The sequence below is a fragment of the Schistocerca cancellata genome, chromosome 7 (genome assembly GCF_023864275.1).
Source record: "Schistocerca cancellata isolate TAMUIC-IGC-003103 chromosome 7, iqSchCanc2.1, whole genome shotgun sequence".
In the NCBI taxonomy this organism is placed as follows: domain Eukaryota; kingdom Metazoa; phylum Arthropoda; class Insecta; order Orthoptera; family Acrididae; genus Schistocerca; species Schistocerca cancellata.
The window spans coordinates 116,222,074-116,239,192 of NC_064632.1; the positions used below are offsets into that span (position 1 = coordinate 116,222,074).

The window sequence follows — 17,119 nt, forward strand, 5'->3', positions numbered from 1 at the left end:
GGTTTATTAGATTGTTGTACAGAGATATTTCTACCACCTCTTTGACAACTGACACCCAAAACCCATTGGCACTGTGTAGCTTCTTCATTTGTTCAAAATCTAAGGTGTGTCCCACATTGATACTATGCTCTGCTGCAATGAACTTGTCTATCTGCCCTAGCCTAATGTTTCAGATGTGTTCCATATGTTGCTGTGAGATGGATTGCTTTGACTGTCCGATGTACTGCATCCCACACTCACGCAAAATACTGCAAATGTCTGGTGTCTGCAGTTCTAGCTGGTCTTTGATTCAGCCAAGCATGTTCTTAATTTTCCATGTTGTGTGGAAAACAGTCTTTATTAGGTACTTCTCCAATTTTCTCATGATCTTGGCTGTTAGCATCCTCACATATGGCAGAAGTACCACATGTTTGGTTTCTTCTTCTTCTGATTTGTCCTCTCTCCTCTTATTGGTTTGTCAGGCATGTCTCATCCGCATCTCACTGTAACTGTTTCTGCAGAAAGTTTCCCAAAGATGCTGTAACTTATTTGGCAAGCTCTTCCTGTTGCAGATGGACATGACTCTATGTACTAAGGTGGCTGATAGTGAATTGCTTTTCAATGGATTGTGTCAACTTTTAGTATTAAGGTATAGGTCCCACATGTTTGGTTTCTTCTTCTTCTGATTTGTCCTCTCTCCTCTTATTGGTCTGTCAGGCATGTCTCATCCGCATCTCACTGTAATTGTTTCTGCAGAAAGTTTCCCAAAGATGCTGTAACTTACTTGGCAAGCTCTTCCTGTTGCAGATGGACATGACTCTATGTACTAAGGTGGCTGATAGTGAATTGCTTTTCAATGGATTGTGTCAACTTTTAGTATTAAGGTATAGGTCCATATGCACCTTCTTCCTGCAGACTGAGAGACCCAACGTGCCATTGTGTAGGTTTCTACCTCATTCTACCTCCATTGTGAACTTTCTACTGTTATGTATGCCACTAAGATGACAAGGGAATTCCTGTAGATTTTCTGTAACATTTGACCAAACCACAAATATGTCACCTATGTACCTGTACAATGCCATTGGTTTAAGGTGGGCAGTACTTGATGCTACGTCCTCAAAGCTCCATGTATAGATTAGCAATACCCAGAGCTAAGAGGGAACCTATGGCAACCCCATCTATTTGCTCATAGAAGTTCCCACCACTTTTGAAATAGGTGGTGGATAGTAGTCATTGTCAGACTCATCCAACATATACTAGTAGAAACAGATGAAGTTGTCATGGGTTTTTCCTTAGCTCCGAGTATAGCTAATCCACACATGGAGCACTCAGAGGATGTAGCACTGAATATCGCCCACCTAAAAACAAAGGTGTTCTACAGATATGTAGATAACATCTTTGTGGTGTGGCCACATGGCAAAGAAAATCTACAGAAATTCTTACATCTTCTCAGTGACATACACAGCAGCATCAAGTTTATCATGAAAGTAGAAGAGAATAGAAACCTATCTTTCTTGGACACTTTGATCGAGGGAAATCCAGATGGCACATTGGGATACTTGTCTACAGGAAGAAGACGCATACAGGTCTACACTTCAGTGCTCAGAGTTGCCACAATCCAGTACAATACAACTTGGTACCAATCATCTTAGTACACAGAGCCAGGTCCATTTGCACAGGAATGCCAAAAGAGTTACAGCATCTGTGGGAAATTTGCTGCAAAAACTGTTAATGCCTTACAGGCTGATAAGTGGAGGGGGGACAAACCAGAAGAACAAGAAGCCATACACATGGCATTCCTGCCTGCCAAAATCCCAAGAATAATGCAGAAGCACCAAATAATGACTGCTTTCAGGTAACGTGGAAAATTAAGTATCTGCATGGTTCAACTAAACACTGATTAGGACTGCACACACCAGACATTTACAGTACTGAGTGAGAGTGTTGGAAGTAATACATTGGACAGACACAGCTATGCATCTCACAGTGACTAGGGCAGACAGACAAGTCTGCAGTGGCAGAGCATAGCATTAATGAGGAACATACTTTTGATTTTGAACAAACAAAGAAGCTATGCAGTGCCATAGGTTCTGGGACAGAGCTGTTAAGGAGGTAGTAAAAATATGCCCGTACAACTATCTAATAAACCAGGATGCTAGATTTCAACTCAGCACCGTCTGGTATTACATGAGTGTAAAAATATGATAGGAATACTCTGTTCTGAAGGCAGTGGCATCTGTGGACAGAATGGACAGACACTGGGATGTGAGTGCTGTACCACGGACAACCATGTTCCCCCACCACTGGCTGTATCACATTCCCCGCCACCAGCATAGCACCCTCTTCCAGAGGTGCATAATTGGTCCACCTACAGAAGCAGTCAGTGGTAACATACACACACAGAACATGGCATCCTGACACTGAAGATGATGCATACAATGCCCACTGACATACTGTGACAAAATGACACCATTACTCAGCTCATTACCTGAAAGATTTTGTCACTGGAATACAACGAGAAAGCCTGTAATCACATATAGCCTTTTTCTTGGCAGCAGATCACTAACGCCATAGCAAAGTGTTCCTTAGACATAGTTTTGTGCTTTGAAAAACATAGGGGACAGCTTTAAACCTGATGCACTAACTACTAACATGACAGTTATTCTTTATATACTGTCTCCAGTTGTTCTCCATGAGAAACTTTTCACCCTTCATAGTTTACCGTCATATTTTACAGCATCTCCCAAAGATGGGTGACTTTTCTGTGTTGCTGAGTTGGTGTAGATGATAAGAGCACTGCCGCCACAGTTGGATTATATGCCTCTGGAACTTGATGAGTTTCTCAGTAAAACCTGCTGGTAGTGTCTGTGTTAGTGAAGTGTTTCATCAGCCAGGATCCCCAATATTGAGTAACATGTGCCACAGACTTACACGGAAGTAATATTCGATCTACTAAATATTATGTGGCTAACCATTTAGCCTTGTACTTGAGACCTCTTGCTGTAGACAGTCCTCACCACATACGTAATGTAGCAGCTTTTATCAGCAAGCAGAAGATTCTGAGTCTCAGAAGGTTGGATTTGCTATTTATATTTGAAGTTGACTTATTAATTACCAAAGGTAATCCTTACCCTTGATCAAAATACATTTTAACAAACATATTATAACTCTGACCCATTAATTTTGGGAGTGCAACTGCTTAAACCTTAGTTCTTCTCCTTACATTTTAGATGTGTCCATTTTGGCCATCTTCAGAGTGAGCTGACAGACTGAAGCTACAGCACTTGCTCCATCCTTTTAAACCTGTGAGCTGTGCCCTACACATAGGTCCACAGATGCACAAGCCCAGACATGTTGACTGGCAGCAAATCAGTATGCATAAATTGAAGCTGCGGCTACGTGGTCGATTCCTGCTGAGACGCACTGTAATAACATCTTTGCAAGCTTATACACAAAGGTGCATGATGTTTCCAAGCATAAACTGCTATATCTGTTAAGCAAACTCTTTGCTAAATGAATTTCAACTGATCCTTTCACCACCAAGCGCCAAAAAGATGAAGCCAACATTATAATTTTAACATTTTCATACTGCATACAGTAACCGATGCCAATGCAGTGCTCTCTCACAGCCAATTTATCAGACTGTATGAGCTGGATGTATCTACAGTGTTCTGTGCATCTTTCATGGGCTATATGAGTCATCTGTCCCATGTAAAAAAGGCCATCTTGCAGAGGGTCTTGTAACCCCCAGCCTTGTGGAGTACCGAGTCATCTCTGATGTAAACTAAATGTACTGCTGTCTTCGGTAGAGCGTAAAAAATCACTCAACTTTGTGCTTGGTGAGAATCTGACCTATTTTTGATGACAGGCTTCCCCCATATGGCTGGAAGCCATGGATTTAAATCTATGTCTTCTTCCTCAAACTTACACCTAATGTTTTATTCATAGTGCCTTATGTGTCTGTTTTGGAGGATGACCATTTGTTCCCAAACTCCAAGTGTAGAAGCTCATCCTGCAGACTGCTTTAGTCAGTAACCCTATGTGCTCTGGGAACCAAAGTTCTGAGAACATTCATCACCTGGAAAGGATGGTGGCAGCTATTTGCATGTACATATGGCTTCTGATAAAGTGCATGTCCCATGGTGCCACCAACTCTGTAACAAACCAAAACAACCAAAACTGGAAGGCAAGAAGATGATAGCACCATTGGACATGCAGCTCATTGGAAGCCAACTCGTATGGTCTTGTATGTACGAGCAAATAGCTGCCGCCATCTTTCCCAGATAATGACTCTTCACTTAACTATTTCTCCCAAAGCATATAGCACTGTAGAATGAACTTCTACACTTGGAGTTTGGAAACAAATACTTGTTTTCTGCAACAGATACATAAGATGCTATGAATAAAATCTGAGGTTAACATAAGGCATGAGGAAGAAGACACAAAAAGTTTTTTAAATCCATGACTTCCTGCCATCAAAAATACTTCAGATCCCCACCACACACAAAGTTAAAGTGAGTTTTCCCCTCCACCAAAGACAGCAACCCTTTTGGGTTTCACTGTATGTGACTTTATGCTCTGCAAGGCTGGGATTTACAAGATCCCTGTGAGTGTAGCCTTTTTTGCAGCAGGCAGATGACTTGCACAGTCCATGTTAGATGCACAGAACACCATAGGTACCGTAAGATGGAGAAATATTGGACACAGGGGTAATTTGGGACAGGAACAGTGTATTTCTGTTCTTACATTGGTATCACTGAATGCAAGCTTTTATTTCGCACACATGTTTTGCTGTTTACACCTTACATATTGTCAAGCATATACAAACACATTTTGTTGCAGGTGGAAGTTGAAACAATGGTATGTAGCGGGTTACAGTGCTGTTTACAATTGTTGCTATACTTTTGTCATTGTACAAGAAGAGAAAAAATTCGTAAGCTCAATTTGCTTATAGTTTACTTACTTAAATATTAAGAAGGAAATGTGGTTACAGTTTGTCTCCACATCTCACTTTTGCTAACGTCTAGTGAGGATAACTACAGACATTGGGGTAACATCGGACAATTCCGCATACTTACAACAGGAAGCTTGGTGCTCTTCTCAGATACAAATATGATCCTGAAAATCTTGAAAAGGTAGTTGCCACTGTAAGATCAGAAAAACTATCGTACAGAAAGGCGTCAAGCAAATTTAATGCACCACATTCAATGATAGAGAATAGTGATTCAAAGGCCTTCTGTCTTAAGTACCACTGAAGATAACACACTTGTCTGTGGTATTTTAAGGACTGCACATTGGAGTTTTCCTTTTACCTCTGATGATGTAAGGTACCTGGTGAAAGGATATCTTGATAAAAGTGGACGAAGGGAAAAATGTTTTCCTTGTCACATGACAGGGATTGAATGGTCCCTTTCATTCTTACAACGTTACTCTGCCATATTAAGCATCCGGCTATCTGAGAACATTAAAAGGCAACATGATGAAGTGAGTTATGAGACAGTGAAATCATGTTTCCAGAATGTCAAGGAAAAAATGGAAAATATCAATTCCAAAAGCATAACCAATTATAATGAGACCAATCTGTGTGATGACACTGGAAGGAAGCATATGATAGTTAGAAGGGAACAAAACTTCCTAAAAGGATCTTAGATTCTTCTAAGAGTAGTATTTCAGTACTGATGGCTGCCACTGGGGAAGGAAAACCATTACCTCCCATGTGGTCTAAAAGACAAAGCATTTACAGGACACCTGGGAAGAAGGAGGTCCCAAGGGAACCCAATATAACTGCAGTAAAAGGGATGGTTTGATCTGTGCCTCTAAACAGTACTCATATTTTACAGCCATTATATGTAGGTTTCTTCAGATCTTTAAAAGCTGGTTGGTGGGCAGTGCTTATGCAATGGAAGGAAAGCTACCATGGGCCAATATCATAAGATGCTTTCCCCCTCACCTTTGAAGGAAACACTTAAAAAAGTGTCAGCAATTGAAGAAGACAATATATGAAGTGCATCCCATGCAATGGGATTAATTTCACTTGACCCTGACAGAGACCTCAAAAAATTGCCTGATGGAGATAATTCTCAAAACATTTCTTTAGAAGCCTGGTCTTCGAGCTTTGAAGATATGCTTCACAATATTCACTATGGAATGACACAAGTGTCCAATGAAAGCGAAAATTAGATGTTGCCCCAAAATCCATTTTAGGCATTGATATAAAAAAGAGAGATAATGCTAACTCATTGTCTGAATTGCTTGTGAATAATGATGCAATACCCACTGGTGGCAAAAGCAGCAGAGCAGAGGAAGCAGTTCTGGAAGTGGAGGCTTTAATCTTGTGGATTATCCACACATGACTGGGAGGAAACAGCGAAATTGGCAGTTTGTCGGAATCACAACATAAGTGGGCACAAAAGAAGTGGAAGTCAGATTTCTGCATCCAAATCAAGGCAGCAAAACTGTGTTTATTTTTCCTGCCATTGAAGACGATAATACTGTAGACAAAGGCCACATTGTAAGAGTGTTGCTGACTGCAAGAGAAGAGAAGGGGAAGTTTTCTTTCACTGAGAACATATTGTAGATTATTATTGATTTGTTGTATGAGTAGGCTGTCTTTATTAATGAACTATTTTGTAAATATGTCTGTAAAGGTTTTCTAAATATGTGTCAAATGTTTACTGAATATGTGTAGAATATTTCATAACCATATGTAAAAAATGTTTTCTAAATATGTAAAACATGTTTCTAAGTATGTGTATTTTTTAAAAAGACAGTCTCTGTCTGAAACTACCTCATTAGAGGTTAATATGGACCTTTGCATGAAAATACAATGAATGTTCGAAATTACTCCATCAAAGGGGTAACGTTGGACAGTTTTATTTGTTAGATTCTGACTAATTAAAAATATTTTTGACTAAAGTTCTTTGATCATATTAATCTCCAATGTCATCTAAAAAATCTCACAATTTTTGTCGTGAGAATTTAATGTTCTTTACGAAGTGACCTTAAAGAATATGAAAATTCCATCCAATATTACCCCACCTTACGGTATACACAACACCTACAGCCCAATAAACTGGCTGAGGCACAGCACTGCACTGTTGTCAGACATATTACACATTATCAAGACGTAAAACTTCTAGCAGGTACTTTTTCTTTTTTGGAACTCAGTGGTGAAACAAGACGTTGAAATTCATTTTATGAAGAATTTTATAAATAGAGACAGTGGTTTCGGCTTGGGTAAATCATGGGATCCAATGCTTTCTTTAACAAGCTTGCAAAGATGTTGCTAAAGTGCACCTCATAATGAGACACTGATATTCCAGCCTGGATCCACTGCATAGCCATAGTTCCAATTTATGCATACTTCTTCATCACCTATCAACACTCCTCGTGTTAGTGTATCTGCAGCAGCACACACAGTGCTACAGTCCATGGGTTTAATAGGATGGAGTGAGTGCTGTAGCTTCAGTCTGTTGGCTCACTCTGAAGATGACCAAAAGGTGTATGGTTGATACATGAAGTCTGTTCAGAAAATTCCAGAACTTAGTTCACAAAATTTTTCTACACTTACCTTTTACTTTTTGTGCATGGTATCCTTTGAAATACTCTCCCCCACAACTGATATGCTACTCCCAACAATGTTTCCACTTCCAGAAGCAGTCTCAGTATGCTTTCTGCTGGATCACATGAAGCACTGTCTGCAAATTTTCTTTTATCTCATCTACCATTGCAAATCTTCATCTTTTCATCGGGGTTTATGACATTGGGGAAAAAAAAAAAAAAAAAAAAAAAAAAAAAAAAAAAAAACCACTGGGACCAGATATTGAGAGTACAGGGGACGAGGCAGCACAGTGATTTTGTGTTTTGTGCTGTAGTCATGCACCAGCAGGGATGAATGTGCGGGTGCGTTATCATGATACAAGAGCCACAAATTGTCTCACCACATTTCAAGCCATTTCCTTCTCAGATTTCCTCGCAATCATCACAACATGTCCTGACAGTACCATCAATTAACAGTTTGTCCCAGTGGCATGAATTCATGATGAACTTATTGAACTAATCTTTCAAAGTCAAAGAAAACTATCAGCATGGCTTTGGCATTTGACCTGACCCGACGAGATTTTTTTAGTCTTGGAGAACCTTTCCTGAGCCACTGTGAAGACTGAACCTTGGTCTCAACATCATAAACGTAGACCCATATCTCATCACTAGTTATGATTCTCTTAAGGAACATCTTGTTCTCATTTGCATGATTCCAAAGCTCTTCACAGACTGCAAGGCGAAGGTCTTTCTGGTCTTGACTCATAAGCTGTGGGATAAACTTGGTGGCAACATGATGCATTCCAGGATGCTTTATCAGGATCTCATGAGATGATCAAACTGAAATGTTACATTTTTCTGAAATCTCTCGGACAGTCAGTCTTCAATTGGTAAGCATAATGTCGTTGACATTCCTGACATGAGCATCATCGATAGACATCAAAGAGCATTGTGAATAAGGCTATTTTTAAACTGTGTGAACCATTCGTAACACTGGGTATGGCTAAAACACTCATCATCACAGGCTTCCTGCATTATTTGGGATATCTATGTCAAGGTTTTCTTGTGTTTTGTGCAAAATTTAATGCAGATGCATTGCTCCTCTAACTCTGCCATCTCGAAATTTGCAAGCTGTGCAACTCAATACAGTACTTAACAATAACTAACAGACATATGACAAAGAAACTTCTGGCAGTTACACATAAAATGTAGGCATGTGCAGGGATGCTAACTGCATTTCACTCCAACACACCATTGGCACAAAATTACGAATGTTCCAGAATTTTTTGAACAGACATTGTATAAGGAGACAAAAGAGGGTTTATGCTGTTGCACACTCTCAATTTAATGGATCATACATTAAGCTGTGAAAACACAAAGATGCTTTTTCTGACCTTGTTTCAGCATGTACTCTCCTTGACTTATTTCTTTTATTAAATAGACCTTTTATGAATAAGTTCATGGGGCTGCCATGGGAAGACCTATGTCACCCTTGGTGACAAACTTCTTCATGCAAAATTTTGAACAGAAGATAACAGAAAGTTTTCAGTTTGTCATCTTTTGGATGTATGTGGTTGGGAACATCCCATTGACCAAGGAGCTGGAAATGGACTGATGTTTCCTCTTCCAGGATTTTTTGAATCACATAAATCCAGTAGCACCCTGGGACACAGTGCCAGAGCTGATACAAACCACTCTGTACTTGTGAGCAGACAGCCATCTGCATAGATGAATGGTATTATCAACACACCTGTACACAGGGCACATATCATTGCTGATAAAGACCATCTACAGTGAGAAGTTGGAAAAAAAAGTTATGATGATAATGGTTATCCATGATGGAGGAATATGTCTTCTGAATTAGATCCATCATATTCTCTCTGAACATAAAGTCAAGGTTATTTTTCTACTGACACCAAAGATAGTCTTGCTTGTTGGCTCTGTGAAGGAACTTGGGTCTAGAGGAGACAGCCATATATTAGATTCCCGGTCAGTATGGATTGTCAAACGTCAGACGTACTCTGCGTACAGTTGAAGAATGATGGATTGAACATCAATGCTATACCTGCCTGCTACAGCCTGATAAATCTGTCATGGCTGAGTTCTGATGGCTATTAGAATGTCCAGATTTGGTTCTCAAGGAAGCTAACGCAATATGAAAAATGCAAGCATCTTACCTGAAACGATTTACTTGCCTGTACTGCAAATACAAAACATATACACAGCTAGTTTCAGTAATTGAAATTGCCACCTTCTATATATACCAACCATTGTGCCACCCAATGTAGAGCATTGCACAGCTGTCAATACAGACACAGCAAGCGATGCCATGTTAACCATTTTTCAAATTTAGAAATTGCTTTCTTGCTGACATCAGGTGAGCAAACCATTGCAGTATGATTGACAAGTGATTTACTTGATCATGAAGATTTAGTCTTTATAAACTATGGAGTCTGGCACAGACAACATTTAAGTCTCACAGAGAAAAGTACTGATCCCCTGTCAACTAGTTATTTCTTTTGCTGAGCAAAGTTATAATCGTGCTGCAGGTCTGCGATACGGGTTTGATGACAGCAACATCAGGCAATGGCGACTGCAGAGAGACAAATTATTTGAATGTTCAAGTATCAGGAAAGCATTTAGTGTGTCAAAGTGTGGTTGATATAATGCACTAGGCCATAGTGTGACTGATATCATGCCTTATAAGTGATTTTAAATGAAATTGTTAAGGAACAACGTCAGAAATTCCTGCCTGTGAATGTGGAAATTTTAAAAATTAAGGCACATGAAATTGTTACAGAGCAAAAAATCGAAAATTTTAAGGCTAGTCGCAGCTGGATTGATCTGTTTATGAAGTGCTGGGGTTTTTCACTTCGGAGCCAAACTTCAGTTGTACAGAAGTTGCCGAAAAATTATGAAGAAAAACTTGTGGAGTTTCAGCACTTCATAATTAGGTGGCGCACAGGAAAGCAGTACCTTCTTGGTCAGATAGGAAATGCCATCAAATTATATGGTTGACACCAAAGGAAAGAAAGACATAAGTGTTCTTACATGAAGGGGTGAAAAACAGCAGATGTCCGTCATGCTTGCTTGCACAGCAGATGGACATAAATTGCCCCCATTCATAGTTTTCAAGTGAAAGACTTTACCAAAATCAGAAGTGTTTCCAGAAGCTGTAATTGTACGAGCAAACGATACTGGGTGGTTTTCGGACAACATGGTGCTGTAATGGATTAGGTGTGTGTGGAATCGTCGTCCTGCCGCAATGCTTAGTTTACACAGTCTGTTGGTACTAGATGCGTATGTAGGCTGTACAACACCTGCAGTAAAACGAAAATTAGAGGAAACCAAAACGGACTTGGCAGTAATTCCAGGCGGGATGATGTCAATTCTGCACTTGACATCTGTTTGAATAAACCATTTAAGGACAAGCTTAAATGTATGTACACAGACTGGCTTTCGAAAAGCGACAGACAACTGACACCAACAGGACGTGTAAAACGCGCAAGTTTGTTGCAAGTGTGACAATGGATTTATGATGCACAGAAGTGTGTTCGAAATCAGACTGTGCAACAAGCATTTAAAAAATGTTTGATATCCATTCCACTAGATGGTACAGAGGATGATCATGTGTATGAAGAAATGAGCAACAAAGAATTGATTAATAGTGATTCAGAATCATGACTGATATTTTAAACATTTTGTATAAGATGTATTACAAACCTAATAAAATTTTGATTGAAATTTCAGTGTTTAATTTGTAAGTTATTTTCATTCTTATTTTATAAGTGTTGCTACTCTGTATTGCACAGGATAGAAAAGTGTGGAGAGCTGCATCAAACCAGTCTATGAACTGAAGATAACAACAACACACTCTGCATTTGAAGTCATCACTAAAAATCTACTACGAAAATCCAACTGGTAAGTCTGTTTGGGATGTATGTCAATGTGGCCAACTCTACTTTCTGATTTTTTTCCTACCTGAGATAAGAGGTGGTTGCTAAAAGGAACTTTCATGAATCGTGAATCACATGCAGTATTCTCTTCACCATAAGAATAATACGAATGTAAACATTATGCCATGTAGTCTTTCGTGTTTGCTGCTATCTCATTTAAATCCTGTCTGCCTAATAAACTATGAAACTAGAGTGAGATAACAGTAAACACAGAAGAATATCCATATTATGTCATGTTTATATTCATATTATTCTTATGCTGAATAGTGATAAAGTCAGAAATGAAGCAAGGCAACTGACAAGATTTTTAAATCTAAGATGACTCTAATTTCTGTGCAGAATGTAATGTACTAAAGAGGCGTCTGCAAAGATTTTCAAACAGAGAAAAATTTTCGCTAAACTCTTGTTCAGAATATCTTGTATCATACACAGTCTATTATTTAGTTCTTGCTTATCATTATCAAAGAAAGCAGCAGTGTAAGTAACAACAAATAGCAGTCTCTTGCCATTGTTTCACTAATGAGACAATTCCTCTCTTTTTTTTATTGTAAGCAGCGGGTAGCGCACACAAAAGCAAGCCATGCCATGAGTGGCGACAGGTCGTAAACACTCATTATCAGAATGCGACAAACAATGCATGACACAGTACAATAATGCATTTTCATCTTAGAATGACGTAACCACTTATAACAAAGAGAACGGCACTTATCAGATCAAAGCAAAATAAGAAATAGATTCAAGCCAGATGAAGCACGTGATAAAGGAAGGGTACCCGTATAAATACAGACAGAATGCCTGACGCATAGCAATGGCTACCTGGTAAAGCTTAACTGCTAAGCTTACGACTCGAACAGAACTACTGTAGCTATATCTTCATCCATTCGACCTAAACTGTGTCTCATGTTACAATGCACAAACTTTGTTTCGATTTGGAGGTGCGGTCTAAAACTTTTATCTCCCCTTGAATTTCGAGTCTCAAATTTCAGGTGCAGCTTAGATTTGGGAATTTTTTTTTTTCCTTGATTTCCAGTCTCAGGTGCGGCTTAGATTCGAGTGCGGCTTAGATTCAAGTAAATACGGTAGAACTCAATCACTATGCATTGGGAAATATACACCTTAAAGAATTAGAAGAGGTAAGATCTGCCTCTTACCTAGATACTTCGAAGACACTGAAAGATCTAATCCCTTAGGTGCAGGAGTCAGTTTGATGTCTGAGCAAAAAGGAGGACAAGGAACCTCAGAGAAGCTGAGAACAGATTAGAGTATACAAAATATGACTAGAATGATTAAAATCAAACACTGTAAATCAGATATTCATTTCCCTTTTTCCAGCTTACTGGTTGTCAGCTACAGATAAACAGTTACAATTTGAAGATTGGGTGAACAAAATCTAGAGCTCCTTCAGTAGATATTTTATCATATTTGTGTTTTTACGAGTCTGAATGCCCTGCTCTCTCAGATAGCAGATTTCAAAACTGTAAGTAAACAGCGTCTAAACTATTTATGAAACTGTCCATCACAAAGAACTTTGTCTCAAAGTCTTTCTTAAACTTTGCATATGACTTGATTATTTTTTATTACGGCAAAAGTAAAGGCAGCTCAAGATATCTGTATCCACCACTGAGAGAAACTACTTCTAAAAATATTTTGATGACTTACCCTTTACCATTTTACTGCACTTATTACCAACAGTTTTTTTTTACAGGTCCTATACAACAAATTATTATTTTTTTGCTCTGCAATGTCAGATACATAAATTACTTTTATTACCAAAATGCTAAGCTATGAATTGTGCTTCCTAAGGTTCTGCAGACCTTCAGAACAACAACAGAACACTGATTGGTGATTCAAATAACCAAGTACCTTGTGAGATTCCAACGGCGCATCCAAGAGATTTTCACCAAAGATTTCCCTGCAATACTGGGCAATTTTTGCTTGTTGTCTAGGATTACAATGATTCTCAAATGACAGAATCACAGGGTAATCTGAAGTCTTAAAAGCTGATTCCGCAATGGCTTCTATAACTTCCTGTGGGGAAAGAATTAATGTTTAATTACTGTACATATTATGAATTCATTTATTATATATCTTTTTTGAAAGATAAATTAAACATTTACAGATATGTGAAATTTCCTGAAGTAAAAGAGATGTAAAGGTAAGACCCACCTAAAACAGACAATTGAGTCACCTCATTTTTTTAGTTGTTAATATAGTTGTCAAAAGTCACTAACTCTTATTTTTTATATTAAAATATGTAATTAAAAATCAGTGAGCTAAAATTATTGTGCATACTGTTTAAACTTTCACATTCAAATGCACCTGCGTCACAAAGCATGGTTGGAAAGAGCAAGCAATACGCTGAGTGCAGAGAGAGAAACTTAAATGTTCTACAGTACACAACTAATTTTTCATACCCTCAAATGTGTCAACCTAAGAAGCTGAATACTTGTTTTTCTTTCTTTTTTCTTTCTTTCTTTTGTAATATACAGTGTACATCCCGAGTGGACTGTTCAATGGCACAAGCAAGCAACTGCATTTCTCAACCATGTTTCAATGGCCAGTACTTTTAATTAATTCTAGAAGTTGGAAGTACTCTTCAAGCTAGGCTAAAATATTTCTAGGCTACACTAAAAGTGGAAAATGAGGGCTAACAAACTCCATTTTATAACAGATTTGATGTATACAGTTTTGGTTTTAGAATGGTGAGTGAAAAACTGGCATGTGGTATGTCACTCTATTCTGTGCAGCTACTCATTCTAATGAGTTGCGTATTTTTATGAATGTTGTCGGAACCTAATACTTACGACATTTCATTTTCTTTTTCAAAAGCCTTCAGAAATATCCATTATAACTTTCTTGTCAGTAAACGGAATCCTGGGAAAATGCAACAGAATAAAAAATTTGTGCATATCTCCATCATTTTTGTAATACTACTTCCATTCCAGTGTTTTTACACAATGGTGTGGTAAATGGTGGCAGTTAGAACTATGAAAACGCTCTGTAAAATATTTTAAGTTTGATTCTGGTAACAAAACAAATGACATGCAATTCAAAAAAATCGTACAAACAAAAAACCAGAAACAAAATGGAACACACAAAAAATTAAAGTTAAAGTTTACACAGAAAATATATCCTATTAATGGAAAGCAACACTTATCAGGAAAGAAGAACTGCAGATAGTGGTGATATGATGAGGGAGGAGGAAGCTAGGAACAGAGGCAACATTTGACTAATTCTAGCTTTTCAACAAATAATGTTAGAACTAACAGAAAAAAGTAGGTTCAGGTACATAATAAAAAAACTCAGCTACAAATGATTCATCAAGGATACACTTCATCCATAACTTCAGCAAGGTTGTTAACAGATCTGTGAGATATGGAAAACACTGTGTGAAAATGATGTTCAAGAAGAGATATAGACCATCAATCAAATGATGATTCTGTTTTAGAGTCATGAAGATGGAGTCATTAGGAATTGTATAATTTGAGATGAACATAACTGATGTATTCTGGCAGGATTTTACACTGAAATTTACTACCAATATTTATCTTAAATGAAGGGAATTTAAAAAAAAATTATTTTGGACAGCTCTACAAGTGTACATGTCCACATTTCTACCTTCATCTTTTCCCCAGGGCACACAAGTTCTTATGAAAAAATAAAGAGTTATAAATGCAAGTAGTAAGAAAAATAAGACAAAAATGAAAGAAAACACATGTGCATGTGATTGACTGTTCACCTAATAGAAAAATTACAATAATCAGCAACTATTTCTGGTTAAAAACTCTTTCTGAGCACTTTTAAGTCTTGACCTAAAATAAAACTGTTAAAAGCATGCTGTGTTGATTTAACTGCTCATTAAAATAGGTGTGAGATCCTCCATATAATTTAGGTGTATACTCTATTAAAAATGTGGTACTCATGGCTCTGTACATCAACTAACAGACAGCCTCTTTGACAAATTATGAAATCACTTTCATGAATGACTTCTATTCAAGATTCAAGGACACTTTCTTCCATGTTTGAGGATGTCATTGGCTCCGAAAAGGTGAAGCAAACAGAGCAGCCTCATAAGGAGCCATATAAGAGACTGACTGAAATGGTAGGGAAGATGAAGCATGCAGTTCTTCAACAATTGCTCCTCAATTGTAGTCATTTGTAATTATGTGACCAGGGAACTGTGTAAGAAGTGGTCATTACTAAACATAAAACTTTATCACTTTACCTGGAACCATTAATAGTAGCATTGCTAAATGGTCTGTGACTCAATAATAAACGCAAGTCACAGAACATAATATAATTGTCCAGAAAATATAAAGGAACATTCAATGATACTTGAAACATCCTGGCAGATTAAAATCATGTGGCGAACTGAGACTCCAATCTGAGACCTTCGTCTCTCATGGAGAAGTGCTTTACTGACTGAGTTACCTGAGCAAAACTCAAGGATCGTCCTCACAGCATTACTTCTGCCAGTAACTTATCCCCTACCTTCTAAACTTCACAGAATTGCTCTTGTGAAACTTAAGGGACTAACATTCCTAGAAGAAAGTATATTGTGGAGACAAAGTTTAGCCACAGCCTGGGGGGGATTTCGGATTCTTTCCACAATGAATTTTCGCTCTGCAGCAGAGTGTGTGTGCTGATATGAAACTGATTGGCAGATTAAAATTGTGTGCTGGATCAGGACTCGAACCCAGGGCCTTTATGCTGTTAGGATGGGTCGTACATCATGCTTGGGTAGCTCAGTTGGTAGAGCACTCATGAGTTAAAATAATGAGCAACAGAAGAGACCAATGACAACTACACACAACACGTGTGATTACATCTATCATCAGTTGCAAGATTATGACTGTGATACAGTTCTTGGTTTTACAGAAAACAATGTCAATCTGAAAACCTCATCAGTCCTATTTATGACAATGACATCACAGACGAATAGATGGTGTGTTGTTGGTGCAAGCCATTTTCAGTTCATCAAAATGGCAATGTAAAGAGCATAATGAATGGACATCACACAAACAATCACTTTGTGAAGGAGGTGTGGCAGCTCATTATGGATTCTATCACATAACTCAGTGGCCATTTCACAGAAATATCTTAATTCCTATACAACAAAACTGTCATGAAACATTTTTTGTTCCATAAAATGTGTGCCAGATTGCTAAATAACATGAAACCCAGACACAAAACCACTCACACAGCAGCAGTATTGAAGTTTCTACAGCAGCAGCATCATGATGATAGCAATGAGTTCTTCAACAATGTTGTTACAGCTGATGCAATACAAGTTACTCATTTTATACTATAAACAAAAGCAAAGTTGATACACTGGCATCACAAAGAATCTTAGCCCAAGACCAAATTCAGGCAGACAGTGGTGGCACAGAAATTAATGTGTTCACAGTTCTAGAACAGTCAGTGAATTACTGTTCAGAAATGAAAAATTAAACTGAATCAATTAGGAGAACAAGGGACATATTCTGAAATTTGTCAAATTAAACTGAGATAGTCATTACTTCCCTGATGCCAGCTCTATGTAATGAACAGAAAAAGGGTGATTTTTCCAATACAACATGTCACCCCACTGGTGATGATGTGAAAATATGAGTGGAAGAACAGAGATATTCTAGGGATATGTCCAT

General features: G+C 38.1%; 1 protein-coding gene across 1 annotated transcript in view; it reads right to left on the bottom strand.

The window, feature by feature from the left end:
* Positions 1 to 17,119, bottom strand: part of LOC126091919 (1-phosphatidylinositol 4,5-bisphosphate phosphodiesterase classes I and II) — a 433,185-nt gene that overhangs the window by 205,252 nt on the left and 210,814 nt on the right. The window contains exon 10 of the mRNA XM_049907237.1: positions 13,338 to 13,502. Coding sequence (XP_049763194.1) covers positions 13,338 to 13,502 — 165 coding nt within the window. The remainder of the gene's footprint in view (positions 1 to 13,337; positions 13,503 to 17,119) is intronic.